General features: G+C 48.0%; 1 protein-coding gene across 1 annotated transcript in view; it reads right to left on the reverse strand.

Moving 5' to 3' along the window:
- The window catches only part of FNDC5 (fibronectin type III domain containing 5), a 29897-nt gene extending 11666 nt beyond the window's left edge, over positions 1-18231 (reverse strand). The window contains exons 1-2 of the mRNA XM_032787765.2: positions 17964-18231; positions 1128-1243 (exon numbers count right to left, since the gene is read on the reverse strand). Coding sequence (XP_032643656.1) covers positions 1128-1243; positions 17964-18060 — 213 coding nt within the window. The 5' untranslated portion in view covers positions 18061-18231. The remainder of the gene's footprint in view (positions 1-1127; positions 1244-17963) is intronic.
- Positions 18232-22818: the final 4587 nt, after the last annotated feature.

A 22818-nucleotide genomic window follows, 5' to 3' on the forward strand; every position in this document is an offset into this window, starting at 1 on the left:
ATGAATGGTTCAGACTCTGGATCTCTCTAGTATTTATCCGTACCCTAAGGGCATGGGTGTGCAAGGCCCGTATCACCTGGTAACACGTGCCATCTCCCAGGAGCTCGCTCACTAGCTTCAGCTTGTATAACGTCACAACAGAGCAGGAGCCACAAATTCCACTCAAAGCATCTGGAGCTTCTGGGTGAAATTCATCCTGTGCAGAGCCCAGCACAAGGCCTCGGCACCTCTGGTGTCCCCGGCTCCTCAGAGATGACGTGGTGCCAATGTTTTGTGCTGGCCTCTACATGAATCTCATCCTCTGTGAATGAAATGGCAACCTCCCAATGCTGGCTTTAAAGAGATGTGCTCTCATCTTCCCCATGCAGAAGCTTCTCATTGTTCTCTCTCTGTTGGCACTTACCCACTGGGCAGAGTTATTGCCGAGATTTGAGGCTGATGCTAGCTCTGTCAGGTTGCATTTTCTGCCTAGTCACCTTTGGGCCCTGGAAGCGTGAAGGCATTAAATCGTTCTGGCCTGCTTCTGCTCTCACTGAAGTCAGCAGCAAAACTCCCAGGGACATGACTGGGGGCAGCCTCTGGCCCTGAGCAGATTTGTGTGCATAGCTATAACTGCTTTCCCTGCCATGAGATGTAACTAGGAGCTGGGTAAGGCATGAGGTGGAGATGGGCTACTTTGGAGGACTCCCCTACCCATCTCCAGTCTCCCGAACCATTGAATCCCCTGGAGGCATTTCGCTGATAGATCAATTCCCCCGCTCAGCCCCTTTGCGGTGAAGACCATGAATTGCATTGCACGGTCACCCCTATGCCTGGGTGTAATCATCCTGGCTGATGCTAACTTGTCTACTCTCCTGCCAGTGTGCAGTTCTTCTCTGTCCCCAGGATTATACATTTGGGGCATGTCCTAAATCCAAACCCATGGAAATGGGTTAAGGTGAAGGAAGAGGCTGATTCTGTGTCAGAGCTCTGCAAGAGCCTTGTGAGAGCTGCAGGTGGGGCGGGCTGCACCATGATAAATCCAGAGTTTGCCCTTTCTTCCCTGCTCCTAAGGCCCAAAGCAGGTGGGGTAGAGCTGAGGGGGACCCAGCACATGTGGAGATGAGGGGGCCATACGGTGAGGATACCTGCTGGGAGATTGCAAATCCAATAACAACTTCATCCTCCAGAACATCCCAGGTCACAACAGCCGAGTTGGCCTTCAGATGTTTGACTGTGACATTGACTGGAGCGGACGGGCTGTCTGCAAGGAGACAAAACACAAGCTTTACTATGGCAAAGTCACTGGTGCAGGCAGGAGACAGAGAAGGAGCTAGAGAGGAGCAATTGATTCCTGTAAGGCATCAGACATGGTTTCCTGCAATAAGAGGAAACAGGATTTAACCCAAGTCAGCCACTGCCCCTTAGCTAGGAGAGTTTGGAGGCTGCAGATGCCCTTCATCTATGTACTGACTCTAGGCGTGTGAAACTTTGAGACACAGATACACCATGTTTTTGGTGGCCATTAAATTCTCCAGACCCGTTGGATGATTTAGAGTAACATTAAACCTGCATATAAAATATTTAACCCTTTAGACACTGCATCCCAAACTCATGCTGAAAAAGCTTTTATGCCACACAACACCATCACATACTCTTCATCTAGCTAGTCTATCACACACACCCCTGCTTTCTCCATTAGAGCTTGCCCAGACTGCAGTGAGAGTGAAAGGCAAACAGGACCCTGACTGGGTACTCAGCACATCACCAAGAGTAGCCTGTAGTTGGAAGTCCTGGAGTGCTGGTGTATGGGGAGACTTTGGCAAACCAGTAAAGTCCCTGAAATCACTGTGGCTTATTGTTAAAGGCAGCCTAGTCAGCAAGCTGTAAATTGGCCATTCAGCAGTCTAAGCTTGACCAAGCCAGGATGTGGGGGGGGGGGGGATTTTGGGGTGCCACAGAAAGGACAACTTGACCCCCCATCCTTCCTGATAAGAATTGTGTTGAAGTTGCTGATACATGTATTTTAAAAGAGCAGGATGTGCCCCAGGAATGTCTATTGGGGTCTCAAGGCTGGAAACTCTGGAAAAACCCACACCTGGTTAATCAATAATCAGAAGGAGCCTCTTGCTTGCCCATTGGAACTGCTCGGTTAACAAGTTTTCTTTAAAGGACATGTCATTCTATTACTAATGTATAAATAAGGGAAAAAGCTTGAGATAGTTGGACTCGTTTGGGGACTCTTTTGGGCTCTTTTTGGTCTCTCCGTCTGGATACATCTTGCGGTCCCCACCGGCAGACGGAAGATTTGGCCACCGGAAGCCTGCCGCTGTGTCACTCAAGAGCCACACTCAGCTTTGGTAACGATCAAGGGTTGAGGGTGTTTTATTAACCATTGCGGACATGTGTAAGTGCTTGAAACTAAGTAAAGTTTAGCTTTAGGTGAAAGCACTCTTGAGTTGTCCTGTTTGTGCCAGCCATCTATCAGTCAGATGGTTGTGTCTCCCCTGATTTATTTCCTGACACCACCTCACACAGAGTAAAAATTACCAAGAGCTTTGGGTTGAAAGAATCTCTGGTAACACTGGTGCCCTAGTTAACGCCCTTGGGGATTTGAAACCCACATGCAGTGAAGAGGGGGGGTGCAGGGCCGGTGTAACCACTAGGCGAACTAAGTGGTCGCCTAGGGCGCCAAGATTTGGGGGCACCAAAAAGCAGTGCCCCAAAATTTTATTTTACACTATTGCTCCCAGTGGGGGGACTGGCCACTCACAGCCGCATTAGCACCTACCTCTGTGGGCATCCTCTGCAACTGCAGGCCCTGCCGCTTCCCTCTGCTGCGCCCCACATCACTGCCCGCCCGTGCCCTGCACGCCTCCTCCCCGAGCCCCCAGGCTGCCGCATCACTCCCTAGCCTGCTCCCTCCGGCTCTGGCAGTCCCAGAACCCCTGCTGCAGCAGTGCTGCTGGCCAAGGGCTGCCAGCTGTAGATCGGAGTGAGTGACATCAGCCCTCCTGCAGCTGGCCGTATTGACAGCAATGCAGCAGCGGGGTGGGCGGGGGAGGAGTGGGGGAAAGGAAGGAGGAGACCATGGCCACTGGTCCACCTGCAGGAGTGGAACATGGCCCTGGCAGAGGATACATGGTTAAAGAGCTCCAAAAGTGTACCCGTCCTCAGAACATGCCACCTTCCAAGGCTTCATCCCCATCCATCCCTGCAGCCTTGTGGAGCAGATAAATAGAGCCCCATTTTGGGGGAAACTGAGGCAGAGAACAGGGACGTGACTTGCCCAAGGTCACCCGGGGAGTCATTGTCGGAGTCCTGCTTTGAACACAGAAGATTGACACTCCTAGTTCTGCGCTGGTTCAGACCATTAGACCAGAGGCCTTCAAGCCCTGAGCTGTGCACCTGCCCACACAAGGTATTAATTTGGGATTCAGGGGCAGCACACTGCAAGCTTTCAGTGAAGAAACACGGCTGTCTCGAGCCCTTATGGCTATAAGGAAAATCTTCCAAAGGTGATGGGCATCTAGCTGACACAGTTCTGTCTGCCTGAGTCTGCAGTCAGCCTGGGACAACAGGTCTAGGAAATGCAGCAGTAACTGTTAAGTCTAATTACGACACTGTCAGAGCCAGATTTTCATGTAACATGGGTGACTAGTTGCCTGGTGCACAGCCACTGCAAGTGGGCGAGCAACTCAGGTTAAGTGCAGCTGAACCCTGGGCAGGCTGCAGCACCCAAGAGCTTTTTGTTCTCCCACTGAATGACAGAAGATGCACCAATAACTTTACTAGGTAGAAGTTTAGTGACCACATTAGGGCCATATCCTCCCCACTCCCAGCATTGGGCCAACTGCCTCTCATCATTCTCCTGATTGCTTGTATTTTTATTGACTGGAGATCTGCTGTGGACTGAGGGGTGTATATGAACCTGCCTTTGCAGGCTCAGTCCTGGCCCAGCATTTGAAATAAATTGCCCTGAGTTTCAGAAGTACTGAGAACCCTGGAGTTCCCACAGACATGAGGGAACTGCAGGTGCTCAGCATCTCTGAAAATCAGGCCCAGAATGACACTGACGCCTCTGGCCTGGGCCAGAGCTCTCTGAGTAAGGGGCTTCAGCAGTGATTGACGTGAGGCAGAGTAAAGCAACCAGGAGAGTCATGAGAAAGGCTGGAACTTTGACCTCACTTCACACCTGTGGGGAAGACAGTTCACCCCCTCCTGCCTGCATTAGACTTTCCAGCCCAGGAGCAAGGAACCATTTCACACGTTAGTGCTGGGGGGAGCTGAAGCCCAGAATGGGGAAGTAACTTGCCTGAAGTCATCCAGTGAGTTGGTGCCAGGGTGGAGAATAGCAGCCAGATCCCAACTCTCAGCTCTGTGCTCTGATCCCCAAAACAGCCCTTTCCAGATCCATGGGGTGGGGTGGGGTGGCAGGAGGGACTCTAGCTATGTGCAGGAGACCTAAGGCAATTTATTGTCATTAAATATGTAGACTAAATAGTGAAATTAATATTTTTTCAAGCCAAACATGTATTTATTCTAATGAACAATGCCACATTATGAAGCATTCATTTTTGAAAGTTTATAATAAGCAATGTTGTGGGGGGAGGGGTGGGTGAAAGGTGGAAGTTTCGCTTAGGGTGCAAAATATCCTTGCACCAGCCCTGGGTGTGTGTGTTTCTTTTATTTTTATTTCCCTGCTGCTTTGAAATGCTGATGCTTTACAAGCTCCCTGGTGGTGCCACAAGGCCAGAGTGAACAGAAGTTAGATTTCCTTTGATTTGTTTATTTTAAATGACCACATTTGTGAGGCTGATGAGCTGACAGGCTGACTGGTCAGAGCTCTTCAAAGGGAGGGACTGGCTGAACTTCCAACCAACCCTCCTGGCTTCGAACTAACAGGAAAGCAAAGACCCTGTGCCCCCTTCCAAACAACACTCTCAGTCAAGACCTGGGTGCTTCCATTGCCAACAGGTGTGATCGTGCTTCAAAAGCTCCAGAAATCAGTAACCAGGCAATTAGAAATGGGAAGGTCTAGAGAAGGCATCAGCCCCAGGTGGGTTCCAGCCCACAGTCCTTCAGGAAGCAAAAAGGGCAATAAGAAAGTCCCTGGCCCAGATTGTTGGAATCTCACAAAAGGCTGGGCAGTGGCTTGAAATGGAGCAGTAACTAATGATCGGTGGCTCAAAGAGTTTGCAGAGGGAAGATCCTTTATTCGATCAGGTCAGCATCAATCAGAAATTGTTGTCATCTCTTTTGTGGCCCATGTGAAATGCATTTGTAATCCCAGCAGCCAAAAAAAAAAAAATCCCTTTCATTACGGTCAGTAAATGAGCCCCTGGTGGCAGCCTCATCAGGGAGGTCAAGTACAGGATGGGTCACTGGCCAGTGCTGCTTTCTCACCCCTAGCACAGTCCCTTCTGGACTCAGCTGAGGCAGCAAGAGAAGACTTTTTGGTCTCCAGGGTTGTCAGTCCAGCACTTTCCACTATTACTTAAACCCCCTTTAAAAACCCAACTGCAAATCAGAGTAGGGTCTTATTTTAGTAAGGGGTAGTTTGAAGAGCTTCATACAGGGAAGGTCTGTGAGTTACACCTGATGAATTTGCTAGAGTGTATTGAGGCTATGACTGAGCTGAGAGGTGGGAGGGAGAAGGGTGCAGCAGACAAAACAGGCTCTGACTGCAGCATAGTAATGGTGCTTTGAGTGAGGTGTCTGCCCCCTTCTAGAGTACAGCCATGCAGCTAAATCCCTGCCTGTTGTGCTTTCCCAGATGTTGTTGAGAGATGCTACGTGCGGTGATCTATACAGCCTGGGATTGGGAAGGTTATTGAAACAAGTGAATTACCAGGAAACAGAGCGTGTGGGTAAAAGAGCATTCAGGATGGGGAGAAGGAATATGTGGGTGGCACCAATACTGGCATCTGAATCCCTTTGGTTTAGCAGGGATATTAATGACCTTGAGGAAAGGACAATATCAAAAATGCCTAAATTTTCCGATGCCATAAAATGTGGGGGAGGTGGGAAGTGCCAGCAGATACGGAGAAGCAGAGCAAACACCTTCAACATGAGCAGGTTAAATAAGACTGCGAGGCTGTGACGTGACAGCGAAGTGCACTGCAAGGTTGCAGCCCAAACGTTTCCACAGAGATGGGAGCCTATAAAGCAGGAGTCACAATACAGACCAGGAGAGAGAGGAGGGGGATTAAGGATACTTCACTACCTCCATCTGCACAATAGAAACCCCAAGAGATGGATGGTAAAGGGAGATGCACTAAAATCAAATGCAGTGGGCCCAGTGCTCTCCCTTTACCCCCCTGTAAATCAAGATGCACGCCATTGAAATCATGGAGTTAATCCAGTAGAAAAGTGATGTGAGGCCATTTGCAGAAATGTGAAGTGAGGCAAGTAAGTTCTCCACAGACAGAGCTGAGTGAATAATTTGCAACGAAGGTCCTGGAAGATCCAGGATGAGATTGTGATTTCCTTGAACCTATTTGCTGTTGGATTTATTCCATAAACTTTCTTACTCTCTGGGTCAATCACACTTTCTTTGGAATTCCAGTTGTGTTGTGTTTAGATAGATGAGATCCAGTTTCTGTTCTCTGACTGGCTCTGTATGAGCATCTTCAGCACGAATGCTTAGGTGGACAAATCCAAATGTTGAATTCCCTGATACAGTGCATGCAGCTCTGAATTTTGCTTTCTGTGAATGCTTATGTCAGTAAAACTCAAACCATGACCAGAAAGTGACCCCAGAGGCAGAGAGGGTAATGTTCATCTGAACTCATTTCAACATGCAGGCAGGATATCTGGGGAACATTCTATGCAACAGTCACGCAGCCCTCCCCAGGCACATTAATTCCTGATGCACTAGAGATGGCTGCATCAGCCTTTTAGTCAATAATAGACCATATGTTCCAGGGTTTGTGATTTAGCTGTTTAACTTCATTCCGACTCGTAGGCCATAACCCCACTGGAGCAAATTCCTCTCTCAAAACTGAAAGAGCATCTGTTTGGTGGAGTTTGAGTTAGCGACATGCATGCACATGAAAAGATGTTCTCCTTTTTGTGCCCATTTGTTTAGTTAAAATAAAATCATGCCGGTTTCTCATGGGCAATGGCTGCTGTGAAACAAACCATGATCGCTCTTGTTTCCTTTCAGCAGGGAGCTTTCACAAGGTGGACCCTTGCCCTGCATACCCCAGGCGCTGTGTGTCACAGCCATGCCTCACAGCTGCATACTCTGGGCTGTTTTGGAGAACGCAGGGCATAGCCTTCTCCACGCAACAAGGAGGCACAAGCGGTGAAGATTACCATGAATATGCTCTTAATGCTGAGAACTCCTTTTTGCCTCTCATTAAATGCTCTGCTGATTATTAAGCAGCTTTTTTTCTTTAAAGAGAGAGAAAACATTTGTGTCTTTGGACTAATTTGTTGCTGGCCTCTCACCTTACTGCCAGCGGCTCCTGCAGGATGGGAAGCTCCCTCCCTGCCTGTTGGGTTGCTGTTGCACAGGGGTTGATATCATAGCCCTTGCTGGTGTCAACCAGTAATCACCCAGCACATCTATTAATTAGGGAGATTGACTAAAAACTACACCATGAGCAGTCTGTAGACTACCCTGCCAATCCATACCCAGTGCTAGAGTGGTACCCACACTATGCCTACTAGCTCATATCTATCTATGTATCTGTACCTAGAGGTATTCCTATGCCTAATCAATATCTGATCTATACCTAATACCCTATATATCATCACTATCGGATCTATATTCAATACCCTTTGAGCAGAATACCCAATATAGTACCTGACCTATATCTGATTGACTATGCCTACCTCATACCTCCTATCTAGTATATCTGATCTATATTTAATGTCATCTCTATATATTATATAATATGTATATTTAGTGCTATGTACAGTATATGGTCTGTACTTAATAGCTTATGGATCTCTAATACTTTAACTGTACCTAATGCCCTATTTATAAATGATACAGTGAAGCCAATACAAGAGACCATCCTTGTTAGCCAGCATCCTGCCTTACAGTCTGGCCTAGAGTAGCCTTGGATACAGTGAGTGCAATTCTGCTCCATCAAACAGATTTTTCTTGGTCCCCTGGATAATTGCTTAAGAAAGGTACCAGAGCCACCCAAAGCCCTGTGCCTGCTGCCCAGCCATGTAAGCTGGGAGCCCAATCAGGTATCCACTTCTGGCCTGGCCTCAGCTACAGGTCTCCCAAACACTCTTCTGCCTTCTCTCTGCCCTAAGAGGGGTGATGTCTTTTGCCTACTTCAGCCCAAGTTCCTGAAGGATCTCCCCCTCAGAGTCTGATCCCTTTGTCTTCAGCTTTGATCAGTTTCCATTCCCTCTCAATGTATGCACTGCGATGCATCAGCAGCTTTCTGCGGTATCACCCCTCCTTAATGCCAGCTAACGTTCCTTGAGTCCTGGCTGCTAAAGTCTTAGAGTGGGGTTTTGAACAGCTCCCAAGTGACTTAGAAGCACAAGTCTCACTGTAACTCAATGGAACCTACGTTCCTAAGCTCCTTTTGAAAATCCAGCCCTATGTCTCCCTCCAGTAGCTTCCTTGCAAGGGAGACACAAGGCACTTTTTGATCAAAGATCAGATGTGGTATGTTGGACTCTTTAGATGCTGGGTCAGAAATGTACAAAATAAGAATTGCGGTCTAGCCAGAAGACACAGGGGTTCATTTCTTAAAGCTCACACTTGCTTTCTGTAACGGGAGTTTTTGGAATAGGGATGTCTGCTCTTGGGAATTCATAGCCTTACTACAAGAGTCACAAAAGCCGTGTGTGCATGTGTGAATAGAAGAGCTCACACACTGTGCAGCACTAGCCTCTCTAAGGGAAGGCAGGCTCAAACTGTTTACCGGCTCCTATAGGATCCACCTGGAGAAGGGAATAGGCTCCAACACAGTTAAACAGAAATAAACTAATCAGTCCCTTACTGTCCCTTGGATAGTATGTAGGTATTTCATTCCCTTTGCACAGATGGACAAACTGAGGCAGGCATTAAATAAGGTGCCCAAGGACACAAAGAGAGTCAGTGTTAGGGGTTCACTTTGCTCAGGAATTCTTGGCTCCTCTGCTTGAACCACAACTCTTGCTGTTGCAGATCTTTCTTTGGAAGCCACTCTCAGTTAGCAATTCCCCCCTGTTTTAGCAGTGAGCCTTTACTGTGCAGTTGAGAGTACAAGCCAATTTTGTGTCCCCTTGCCATGAAAGCTGCAGGAAGAAGTAATTAAACAATGGAAGTGAGGATCTGTGGTAATATCACATCCTTTGAGGTCACTTCCACTGGCTGAGTCATCTGTTCAGAAGGCGGATACAGTATTAGAGCCCATTTCTAAGTTTAGTCTCCCCTGGTTTGGGGTGCAAAGGTGAGAAATCTCCCAAGCAATCTGTTTGCTTTGATCTCAGCTTTTTCTGAAGCTGCAACTAGGTCTGTGACTGTCCTCGGAAGCAGATGGAGCAGAGTGAACTCTCTTCCCACTCTAACATGACTTGCACTGGGTAATTTCTGAATTGCTTAGTTCCTATTCTGCAGGGAGCTTCTTTAATGCTGTGAAAGACTTAAATTCTTCACAGCCTCCAGCAAGAGGACCAGGAACCTAAGCCACAGGCAAGGCTCTGAAATGGATCAGTCCTTCCCATCAATACCTGGTCCCTTCAACACATCCTTGAGCCCAAGCAGGACCTACCAGCTGCATGTTCTTTCCTAGGGGAAGTGGTAAATGTCAGGATTAAATCACCATGGCTTTTTGTTCCCTGTGCCATGACCTTTACAGCAGAAGCAAGTGGCATAAGAACATGACCTGCAGCGGAAAGAGCTGTTGTTAAATCTTCTGTGGGGGTCCTTTCTCTCCCACGCAGAGAGAGGTGTGTGAAAGGAATTGCTTTAGTTCCGTCTCAGAGCCCTTTCTTTGCTCTCACAGTGGGATTTTCTTCAGCAGGTATAATTGCTTGTCAACTTTATGGGGTATTTAGCAAGGGCTGAAGCAGTCTTCAGCTTTTTTGAGTGTTTTAATGATGGAAGCCTGCAAGGGAGTGGGAAGGAGCATGGACCTGTCCACCTCTGCCATTCAGGCTCTGAGTCACATGAGAGAACAAAAAGCCCAACTGGTGATTCTTTAGAGCTAGAAAGGAGTCAATTATTCCCTGCAAACCACCCACCCCCTTACAAAATGCTACAGTCATGGTCCAAACGCCACAGGCCCCACTCACCAACTCTATGGGGGGCTGTGAGTGTATGTGTGAAGGCATTGGGCCAGATTCTCAGTTTGGACTAGGTCATTTTGTGCCATTCAGACAGCACAAAGGAGCTGGATTCCGGCTATAACTGGCCAGATGAGAGTTGCACTGGTGGGAGGAGCTGGCGGAGCTGATCTTCAGCTGATGTATAAATTAGAGTAGCTTCTTAGCTGCATTAACTCACCGCAGGGCTGATGCCACCACCAGTCCCTGATGCCCCACAATCTCCTGAACTGAGTGGCTTAGTCACAGGAGACGCTCTTCCCCAGCATCTGGCTTGCAGAGTGCAATCAAGCAGATCCTTCTTTGAAGTGAGCATTGATCATGACTGAAGGGTTGGGCCCTAGCCTAATGTTTCCTCTCGTTATGCTCCCGTATTTGTTTATAAGCTCCTAACCTGATTAAATCCTAGAGACAGGAAGAAATGGGGATGATCTGGGTTTTAATTTTGCAATCTGAGGGCCAGATCCAGGGGCCAATTTAATCCAGAGCCCACACACTCAGCATGTTTCAGGTAAAAAGTTCTGGTTTATGGCCCCTTTCTTTCTGCGCCTACGTAACATGGAAGAAGTGTTCTTAGCAAGCTGGAGAATGTAATAAACTACTTGCTCTTTTACACTTAGAGACTAGGGGACAAGTAAGCACATGATAACCAAGACACTGATACAGAAAAAGCTGATTATAGTGGTAGAATTGCCAGCCCTCACTGATACACAAGGGACTCCACTGCCCTTTAATATTTACGTGGTTGGAAAGGAGTAGCATGTCTCTAATTAACTCCATATCTCACTTTTTTAATAACATGCACAGGGTCAGTTTCCACCACATATTTTAGCAGTTGGATGCCAGCCCTGGATTCTCTAGACTCCAACCTGCAGCAGCTCCTCTTTGATTAGGTTAGGCCTTAGCTGGAATACTGTGTCCAGTTTTGGTCACCAATGTATAGAAAGGATGCAGAGGAACTGGAAAGGATCCAGAGACGAGTGACAAAGATGATCAGAGGGATGGAACACAAGCCATGTGAGCAAAGGCTGAAGGAACTGGGTATGTTTAGTTTGGAAAAGAGGAGATTAAGAGGGACATGACAGCAGTCTTCAAATACTTGAATAGCTGCCATAAAAAAGATGGAGAAAAGTTGTTCTCTCTTGCAACAGAGGGCAGGACAAGAGGCAGTGGGTTCAAACGACAGAATAGCACAGGGGTGGACAAGCCTGAAAGCTGTGTCTGGCCCATCAGAACTTTTAATCTGGCCCTTGAGCTGCTGCCAGGGAGTGGGGTCAGAGACTTACCCCAGCTGGGGAGTAGAGTCAGGAGCTTGCTCCTCTCCACCTGCCCAGCACGCCCCAGCCCTCAACTCACAGTTCCTTGATGAGCATCATCTTCCCGCACGCAGAGCCACATTGTGCAGCACAACCGGCACTGGTTACCCATACTTCACCACGCTATTTCTGGGATTGGAACCCTGCCCCAATGCAGCAGTGCTCCCAATCCCCGAAACACCAGCCTCCTTGCACCAACCTCCACCCAATGATCAAGGCCAGCAGCACTGCATTGTGACTGTGTGCTTCTGTTTCCCCATCTGTAAAATGGGGATAATATACCTGCCTCCCAAGGGGGTGGTGCCAAAAGATTATTTGAAATCCAGTACAGAAGGGCAAAGATTTACATGACAAGCATGAAAGCTTGTGCTCGAATGTAGTGTTTGGCTAATGTTACTCCTGTTGCTTCTTTCACATACTTTTTTGCCCCCATAAGAGCTAGTTAGGTGTTGTTTGTTTGTTTGTTTGTTTGTTTGTTTGTTTTTTAATATACCTGTGATAGAAGATTTGTATCTTAGCACTTAAAATACAAATCACCTGGCCAGCATAGCAAACACTCTGTGCTGCTACTGCACAACAAAGAATGGAAGTGGGTCCTCTGTACTACAAGGCTGAGATGTTCAAAGATACCTAGGGGATTTGGATACCTGGTCCCATTCATTTGAATGGGAAATGAGCATCCTGATTCCTTAGGCAGCTTTGAAAATCTCAGCCTCAGGGTTCAGGTTGTCAGTTTGTGGCATATTCTCTCAAAGCACCTGCATAATTCCCAATAAAGAGCCCATCCTGCATTCGTTGCACACCTAACTTGACTTTGGCAGTAGCTCCGAGTGAGCAAGCAATGCAGAATTGCCCTAAAATTGACACCACCTGCAGTATTTATACAGATGAGTTTGTCCAGCAACTAGCACAATGGGGCCCTGGCCCATAACTGGGGGTCCTGAGTGCTACTGCAATACAAACGATAACAAACAAACAAACAAAGAAAGAAATAACAGTAATTCCCAGATCACTGTAAGTGAACTAACCTAATCAACTAACATTTACAGCTAAACTGGACAAGGCACTAAAAGATGCACTCTAGGGAACACTGCTGCCCTGATCCTCAAAGCTGTGAACTGGGGCAGGATTTCTCTGCCTCTAGCTTCTACGCGTCTGTTCTTTCAGCTTTGATTTGCTAAGAAGGAGCCAACTGGCATTTTTCAGCATATTTTCATGACGTCACAATTCAGTGTTCCAGCCCAACAACAGTGAGCACTTATGCAAATGGCACAGTCCACTTTCTAATCACTTGTACGAACAATAACTAGGCCTGGGAAGTAGGAAAGACTTACAATTGTGGTTTGACAGATGGAGAAATAAAGACACGGGCAGGTTAAATGATTAGCCCAAGACCACACAGGGTATGTCTATACTGTAATTAAACACCCATGGCTGGTCCATGTGGGCTGACTTGAGCTCATGGGACTTGGACTGCAGGGCTATAAAATTGCGGTGTAGAAATTCAGGGTTGAGCTGGAGCCCAAGCTCTGGGATCCTCCCCCCTTGTACCTACACAGAGTAATGAATGGTTATTCTGCAGCTACTTGATGTCAGTATCTGATGCACGATAGGGATCTTTTCTATATAGATCTGAAACAGGTTTGTTCCTCTCTCAGACACTCATGGCTTCACTAAGCAGATAAAATTTGCACGCTTTGGTTCTCAGTAAATTTATTCTTTTAACTGAATTATTCTTGTGTCAGGCATTAATTTGGCTTCTGGGTACTTCATGAAATAGGAGGTTTTTACTTGACAACCAGTAGTAAAAGTACTGGGTCAAATTCAGCACCAAAGTGGATGCAACTCCATTGAGGGCTGCTTATGCAAGCAGTGATATCGTGTGTGTGTGTGTGTGTGTGTGTGTGTGTGTGTGTGTGTGTGTGTGTGTGTGTGTGTGTGTGTGTGTGTGTGTGTGTGTGAGAGGGGTTAAAATGGGTGTGAACGGAGCCTGTCTGTCTGTGGAATGAATCCCCATTTGTCACATGTATGTTCTCAGAAAGAGGTGGTGCTTGGAACATATGAAAACCTTGGTTGCTTCAAATAATATGTTCCCTGCTTAGAGGCTGAGGTTAGAAATCGCTGCACTTCAATTAAATCTCATTCATGCCAAATGTAGAAATCAATAGAGTACTTATGGAGTCCATCAGCTGGCCAGGAAATGCCAAGGCAGCAGTGAGATGGGGGCAGACTCAGGTGGGTCGCTTTGCTATCTGTAATCTGACGTGTCAGACTGCCAACTGCTTTCTAGTGCATTCCTCCTTTCACTGCTCACTTAAGGTTCTGACAATGGGCCAGAACCTGCAAGGTGCTGCGTGCCCTTGGCTCCCATTGGCTTCAGCGGGTGTTCAGAGTGCTCAGCACCTCAGAGGATCGGGGCCGGTTATCAAGATCCACACCTGCCCTCAGTTGCATATTTTCTGCCCCCTTGTAGTCAGTGGGGATGCATGGGAGAAGCTGAGGGCAGACTAAAAGCTTTTAGGAATAGCTGAAGGGCACTATAGGTGTCTGTGGATGTTGAGAACACTGAGCTGCCTTGAAGCAGGTACAGTGTGCAGAATCCAGCCAGATTTTCTTTGACAGGGGAAGTGGATGGCAAAGAGAGCCCGGCTCCCTGAATTTACAGGACTTGGGGCCCTGTCCAGCTCCCATTGAAGTCAATGAAAGTTTTGCTATTGACTTCAGTAGGAGCAGGCCCTTAGTTACACTGCAGGGTGGCTCTGTGTAGCCCCATGGAAGTGTTGTGTCTTCCTCCTCTTCCTCCTAGGGATAAACCAGACTTGAAATGCACTGTGTCTAGCAGATGGCAGGAGAGCTGTTTGCACTAGGAAGTTGTAATGGCCTTGGCCTATTTTGAAGCCTTTTATCATCTTTGCATAGCATCCCCTGGCTGCTCTGGCAGTCCATAATGGCAGCCCTGTGACTCCATGTTCTGCACAGCTCACTTCCCTCTTTCATTACCTCTGAGTGATGAGGAACAGGCCGATGGCAGCTCAGGGACTAACAGGCCAGGCAGAGCAGGCCATTCAGGCTCAAAGTTGAGCGCTCTTATAAAGCTAAAGAATATTTCAGACCCACTAAATGACTTAAATATTTTCTCAGTGATCCCCCTGTGCAGACAGCTATAGAAATTAGTTGAAGGGCTTTGCTAATGCAACTGCTGGCCTGAACCTCACAGCTGTCCAACAGCATTACAGTTCAGAGACTATTTTACACATCTGCCTTTCCTTTTCAATACTATTCCTCTTTTTCCAGTCATCTCTGCATTTCTCCTCTTGCTGTAGCTTTCTGATCATGCAACAAAATAGATCTGATTTGCAGAATGCCACATGCAAAGAATCCCCTACACAGACACACCTATGCATGCATTACAGGGCCCCTGCTCCAGACCATGCCACACTACCCTTGATTGCTAAAGTAGTAGGGGATGTTTCCAATACTATTCTCCAGTCCTTTGTCAAAAAAGAGTGTTTTTAAATTGTCTGCGTGAACCTGCACCCCAAGGACAGATTGTTTTTGTGTCTACATCCATTGGCAGGGCCTGGCATTGCCATGAAGGATTGTGCCAATCCGTTCCCGTTCCTGCCCATCTGAGGGAGTGAGGTATTTATACTAATTTAGAGAAACAAAATCCCTGTAATGTAATAAAAGTCTCTCTTTTTTCACACAGGCATGCACACCCACACCCACCTCTTTCTTTTTGCTGAAGAACACATAGGATTTCACAGGGGCTGTATTTTCTGAGGAATGTTAGAATCCATATGCTCACTTGACTGAGTAAACTCCTAACCCATTAATAAATATATTAACACTCTAACTTTCTCTCATACCTTTGATCTGAGGATCTCAAAGCACTTTGCAGACACTAATAGGTTTATCTTTAGGACTCTCCTGTGAGGCAAGGAAATATCCCCATTTTACAGATGGAGAAGCCAAGACTGGTGAGGAAGGATGATCTTGTGGTTATGGCTTGGGAAACCAAAGTTCAATTCCTAGCTGTTGCAGACTCTCTGTGTGACCTTGGGTAAATCTCTTAATCTCTTTGTGGCCTCAGCTTCCTTTCTGCAAAATGAGGATGGTGTTAAAAGAAACCCAATAATGTCTGGGAAGGGCTCAGATACTGTGAGGACAGGGGCCATATCAATAGAAGTCACAGAGGTGAAGTTACTTGCTCAAGGTCAGAAAGCTGGAAATAGAACCCAGATCTTCTGCTTTCCAGGTCTGTGCTTTACCCACGAGATCATGCTGCTATCTTCGTATACCTACCCCCTCTGCCAGTGACTCCTAGGCACTTTACAATACACAAAACAATGACAACAACTGACAGTTAAAACAAACAAGCCAAAAAAACATTATAACCGGACAAAACCCCTTGTTTATTCCCAGTTGGCTGACTCAGGTGGCTCAAGGATAGGAAGAAGGAGAGGAGATTGTCCTAGTTTACAAGAAGCTGGGAAGGATATTTCAATTTTAAATGCCTTCATTGTGCTGTGTGAATTTTCCCCATTGTTTCATTCTTTTAGGAATATTTTTAAAAAATCCCACCATGTCACCCAGCCTCTGATTTGCAGAGTGATAACTTCAGGATTGCAATGTCTTCTGGCAACATGAACAATGGCCAAGGACAATTGCATCAAAACCAAAGACATATTTTTGAGGTCACTTCTGTCCCAGCACAAATAGGACAAGGACTCTCAGAACTACAGCCACTAACCAGTCTGGATTGGATACAGGCATTTTCACTTCCTGGAACTGGGTGTCACCAACAAATGTGTACAGAATACTGGAGTGCAAGATCTTCTTGCAATCAGCATTTTGTAAATCAAGGCAGCTGTTTTGCCAAAGCCATATTACCTGCAATGGAATGAGTGAGTGCGACAGTCCTTTGTATGAGTTAACAGAGTCCTTTGATTGTGTCTGGACTGGTAACGATTGTTTTAAAATGTAACTGTGTGGCATGTGGGCAGTACATGTGAGGGTCCAGAGTAAAATGACACCTATAGGCCTGTTTATGGGGTGAAAACACAGGGAAAACTCTGCAGAGAAGGGGAGCGTATCTGAGGACACATCAGCCCTCTTAAAAAAAATTAGAACTAATGATGTGGTGATCTCTTCCTTTCAGAAAGCTTCTTCCTCAACATCCCAAAGAAAACAGCCTCTAAAAGCACTTCAGATAAAAGGGGCCTGGTTATTGTGTGGTCAAGGCACAATGTACCGCAGCAAGTAGCCAAAACAGCTATTCTCATTCTCTTAAAGCCCATCCGGCTTCCAGGAGCCGGAGTGTCTTCAGGGCTCCTTGAATAGGCTGGTAGGTTTAGAGGGGAAGGGAAAAGGGAAGGAGCTACAGTTAACGGAGCATGACATGAACAAGGTGGACCTGGTTTTACCTTTTCTGTTGTGGTTCAGGCTGTTATTTGGAGAAGGCACCTTTCTTAAGGGAGATAACACTCTCTGCCATGGCAATGTCCTCAGCTGTGAGTGTCCAAAGAATGGGTCAGACTTTATGCACTTCTCTCTTGACTGCTTTATGCCATATGGTTATTACTCTGACCTACATTTTCAAGAGACTAGTGACTTTGGGTGCCCAACTTGAGACACCTTAAAGGGCCTTGGTCTTCAGAAACCAGGTGGCTCAGCACTTGACTAAAAACCAGGCTCCTTTACGGTGTCACAAGTCGGGCCTCTAAAATCACTAGCCCTCAGCCCTTACTTAGATGGGGTGGGGAGGAGTCAGAGTTAGTGATAAATGAAAATTGTTTCCCATTAAGACAGATATAGTCCTTGATCTCTAGTGCTCAGAGCAGATGACAGGGCATACCTCCTGCCGCCCACACGGGATACACAGACACTCTGCAGACTCTAGACACTGCTTCATTTTCTCCTATGTTATTACTAAATCATCTTTTTAGTGAGTCTACCCAGCATCCCCTCCCCTCCAGCCCCAACCCTCTTTCCCCCACACACACCGCGGAGGACCCTCTTCCTCTGTCCAGGTTGGCAGGAGAAGGCCAGGAGTTCCTCGATTGCCTGCGCTGTGTTTGGAAAGCAGTGAAGTTACACTTCAGTGACCCAGACCTCTCCCCAGCCAACTCCCATTACAGGACACTGAGTCACGACACCAGAACGGTGTCTCTCAAATGCGTTAACGCTCAGGAGAACCCTGGAGCACCTGGAAGTTTATGAGCATCTCTCTGCCGCGAAATGACACCTGCTTGGGGGGAGAGCTTTGCAAAGGGCCATGGGGGTAAGCTTTGCAATTTCCAGCATGCACAGATAAAATGTGGAGAATCCACTGAGCCCCGCTAACCATCCAGGCTCTCCTGCCAGGTATTGTCTGCTCCTTACCTGCCTCCACGAGGAACAGGCTGGCATAGCTAAAATAAAACAGCAAGGCTGCGTTGATGTAGATGAAACAGTGATCCATCCTCCAGAGCGGGTGCATCCTGCATTCCTGTGCCGACGGCTCAGGCCCCGGGCTCCAGCGCAGGGGGCACAGACCCTGCCGCACCGCTTCAGGGGGGGCAGCGGGAGCCCAGCGCCTCTTCCCGCAGACAGGGACCCGGCGCGGGCATCTCAGGACCGCGGACAGTTCCCCGGCGCTGCGGCTCCACGATCCATCGCTCCGCCCGGGGCGGGAGGGGGCTGCCTCGCTGCTCCGCCGCTCAGGGCCGGCTCCTGCCCTCCGGCTCCCGGGGCAGGTCGGCGGGGCTGCGGCCGGGCTGCGGGGAGAGAAGAGCGGAGGGGCTGAGCTCCATGGGGCTGCTACGCGCCGCGAGCCGCTGCTGCAGCGGGGGGACTTGCCCCGGCCGCCAGCTCCATTCATGGGAAAAAACTCCCCCCCAACCCGCTCCCAGCCCCGTCAGCGCGTCATCAGCAACCTGCCCGCCCCTCCCAGGCAGGGGAGACGGGCACCTCCCAGCCCCCCGCCTGCCAGTCCCTGCTCGGACCCGCCGGCCAGCTCCGGGGGCGCCGCCGCCCCTGCCCCGCAGCCGCTCCGCAGGCTCGGAGGCAGGAACCAGAAACAGCCTGGGCAAAATGGGCTCGCAGCCCGGCCCCCCTGGGGGCTCGTAGACTGGCCCCCCTGGGGGCTCGCAGCCTGGTCCCCCGCAGGCCGATGCGATGGGAGCGAGCCGAGCCGGAGGGTTCCTTGTGTAGTCACAGCCCAGCACAACCCGGGGATTAATCCCCAGGCGCTGGCTGCTTGGCAGCCTCCTCTCCAGGCTGCACCTAATTCTGGGGCTGGGGACAGCGCGATGCTCCAGTCCAAGAAAGACCAGTGTTCAGAGGGTCTGGAAAATTATCCAGAAAGCTCCTGCTACTAACTGTGGTATGTAACCTATGGCTTAAATCAGCCTCTGTACCAGAGGACTGGCCGGTAGCTAATGTAACAGGATTTTTTATAAAGCCTCTGGAGGATTCGGACAATGACAGGCCAGCCCAGCTTCATTACCAGATGAATTGGTTGGAGCTGTAAAGAACAGAATGGCCAGACACCTAGCTGAACATGCTGCCTTGGGGAGAAGTTCACATGGCTTGTGTAAAGGGAAATCGTGCCTCGCCAATCTATTAGAATTCTTTGAGGGGCTCAACAAGCATGTGGACAAGGGTGAACCAATGAATACAGTGCACATGCACTTTCAGGAAGCCTTTGGCAAGGTCCCTCAGTGCATGAGATATAAAAACCAAGGTCCTAACCAAGAAGGGGGCGGTTAATCCTGGTGTCCTGGCCAAATTCAGTTTGGGGTCACTACCTTCTGTCTTCTTAATTGTTCCCCTGCAGTGTCATTCAGGTGGGATATTCATTTCCCATCTTAAACTGCTGTGCATAGTTAAGCAGATGCAGTGTTTCACCCCAGGGGTAGTTGCATTTAAGAGGTGGGTAAGGTGACCCCTGCCTATGGTTTGGAATGCAGTAAGAATTATTATAGATTTACCTCGATCATTTCCTGGTCTTTTCCCCTTTTCTGAGGACAGTTGGTGCAATCTGAATTTGTAATGAGGAAAATACTCAACCGCTGAGTCCCCTCCACTTGAATTTAGTCCAGAAAACTGTGATTCTACCAGAAACGTCTGGGCTTATGAAAACTTTATGATGACTATTCTCGCCATCCCAGCAGCAAAATCCTGGAGCACAATCAAGACTAACTCCAGCAAACTCTCTGTAGAGTAAACGTGACCTTCCCCCAGCAGATCCCTAAAGCCGTGGTCCAGAGCAGGGGAGTGGAACATCTACCTGAGAACTGCAAGCGAAGATAGACCAGCTGGTCTTTCTTTCTCTCCCCTGTTGGCCAGAATAAGTACACTTGTTTAGCCAGATCCCAGCTGGCATGTAAGCTTGAGGTACTCTTCTCCTAGTGCTTTGGGGGATCATTTGTGAGGGTACTGCGGAGATGGCTGGGTGCAGAATCAGCTATGGAGCTGAGCTGAGTAAGTCAAATGGATACCATCCCCCCACCATCACACACACACTGGCATGACTGTGCCAGTCCTTCTCGCGAGCTTCATTTCACATATTTATTTCATGTACCGTGGTCTTGTGGATTGGGCACCAGACTAGGGTTCTTCTATTTCAAGCTCTGCCATTCACCTGCTGTGTGAACTTGGGCAAGTCACTCCTTCTCTGTGTGCCTCTGTTTCTCCTCCCACCCTTTGTCTTCTTCCCTGTTCAGACAGGAAGTCCTTTGGTGTAGGGGATGTCTCTTACTCTGTGTATGTACATCACCTAGCACAATGGGGCCCCAATCTCGATTCAGGCCTGTGGGCACTACTCTAACCCAAATAACAATGATGAATTCCAAATCCATTCCTGGTGAAACTCCACAGACTCCAGTAGAGTTGCACCAGAATTGCATTTGGCCTATTGCGGCACAAGTTATTGCAATGGGATTTTCTGGCTGGCTCCTGTGCCCCCAATGGTTAGCTATAAGATGCCCTAGCCCCGAGTGACTATTGGTGCTCAGTGGTGGTGACATTTTATTATCAAGGATTAATTTAGCCAATACAATTAGCTGCACTTCAAATTCAGAGCTTACGAGTATTGGATGTGACACTAGAATTAAATGTGCATTTAGGTTAATGAAGCTGGCAGCGTTCTGATTTATGGTAACTAGTTGAAAGGAGCAGAGGCAATTTTCCAAACTTGTATAGAGCCTGTCAGCAATATGTCACTGAATAGGCAGACTCAGCTCTTGGCAGTTATGGCAGGTACTGTAGCAACCTCAGGAGGTTGACAAAAATGAATCCTTCAGACTCTGTTAACCTCATATGTTGAGCCCAACTGAAGACAAGATTTAGAGCCTAGGGTGACCAGATGTCCCAATTTTATAGGGACAGTCCCAATTTTGGGGTCTTTTTCGTATATAGGCTCCTATTACCCCCACCCTGTACCCCCATCCTGATTTTTCACATTTGCTGTCTGGTCACCCTGTTAGAGCCTATAGCAGCTGGCATCCTAGAAAGAGGAGCAGACGTTCTGTTCATATTCATGTGGACCTGCAGGCTTTCAGACCCCGGCATAATGTTGTCATGCCTGTGTGGGCAAGTGATTATAAGTGGGGTGGCCAACACATGGTCTAATGCTGCTCATGGAGTTACCCAGAGTAGCCCTCTGACCAGATTAATTTTCAATGCAGAGTTGCAGCTTGCAGAGACTACAGGTCCCACCATGCAATGCTCCATCTTGGGCAGTAGCCAGACTGCACTGCATGCTGGGACTTGCAGGTTCTGTGGACCACATCTTTGGACAGCTGCAATCAGCTGCTTCCTGTCTGTCTGTCTAAGGTTGGTAAATATAGCACCAGTAACTACAATATCTTGACACTGTTGCAAATTAAATGTGCCTCTCAGGCTCCCGGCAAATTGTCAGTCTAGATCTCTCTGTTAGATGACGTTCACCTCATGGGCCAGTAGCGATTCTCACTTACGCCCGTGCAATGGAGTTCCCCAGTGACAAGCAAACTTGGCCCTAAGAAAGCAAATGCGCCATGGTCTCTGCTGCTTTCCTCCCTCTGCATCCTTTCAGAATGGAGGTGAGAATTGTACTAGGGACTACATGTCTGTGAAAGATGCTACAGCAAATAGCACAGTATTGCAATTCGCCATATTGGATTAGTATTTGTTATTTGTAATGCAGTAGCATCTAGATGCCCTGACTGAGCACATTATGCTCGACACTGTACATGCACTTAGTAAGTGACAGTCCCTGCTTCAAAGAGCTTACAGTCTCCAGAAAGAAAAGGAAAAGTCATCCCCTTCCTACAGATGGGAAACCAAAACACAGAGAGATTAAGTGATTTGCACAAAGACTCTGGCAGAGCCAGGGAACAAACCCAGATCTCCTATCCCAGGCCATCAGACCATCCTTCCTCAACTGTAAATGATTATTTCCGACGCCTACTCCAAGCTTTGAGCCTGCATTCATTCATTAGCACTGTACCCCGACAATCAGCAACACTCCCAGCCCCTCCTCCTTTGGGAGCTGGGTTCTGCATGAGTGAGTCTCTTTCCACCTGGAAGGTTTGTGAAGGATCATATCCCAGAAGAGCCCTTAATCTCTGCAAGAAAACGTATCTCCCTCCACACACTCCAGTCTGATTCACAGCTGTGCAGAGGTGCTCGGCTCCTTTCAGAAGCTCTGCAGCTGATTGCACTGCAATTATGCCTTTCATCTCCTGGCTGATAACAGATTAAACTTTCAGCGCTCCAGACAAAGAGAAGGCATTAAGGAAAGCAAGGAAGGGATGGTGGAAGAGAATGAATGAATGTAAGATATGCCTGAGGGTCAATTCCTGACTGGGTGCTACATTCAGTCTGGATGTGCTATATGTCCATTGTTACTCTTTCAGGGCCTCTGGGGGCTTCAGCCCCTGCTGAAGTCAATAGGGGTTGAGGGCACTTAGCCCCTGGCAAGTTCAGTCTCTAAGAGGAGATTTTTTATTACAAAGTGGTTCCCAAAGGTTACCTGCTCCTTATAGATTAATTACAGTGTGACCTTGGTAGTACCACTGGCCTCTGAATTCCACCTGCTCCAATCCTTGCCCCTGATAGAGATAAGGCACCCGACATGATCATTGATGGTACGTTAAACATACGTCCCAACAAATCCACAGCTGCTTAGGAATGTCAGAACTGTCACGATGCTGTGCACCATGACTGCTGGGAACTGGAGAGCGATTGCTAGGAATAGTGCTCAGTGCCTTCA

The sequence above is a fragment of the Chelonoidis abingdonii genome, chromosome 25 (assembly GCF_003597395.2).
Source record: "Chelonoidis abingdonii isolate Lonesome George chromosome 25, CheloAbing_2.0, whole genome shotgun sequence".
Classification (NCBI taxonomy): Eukaryota; Metazoa; Chordata; order Testudines; family Testudinidae; genus Chelonoidis; species Chelonoidis abingdonii.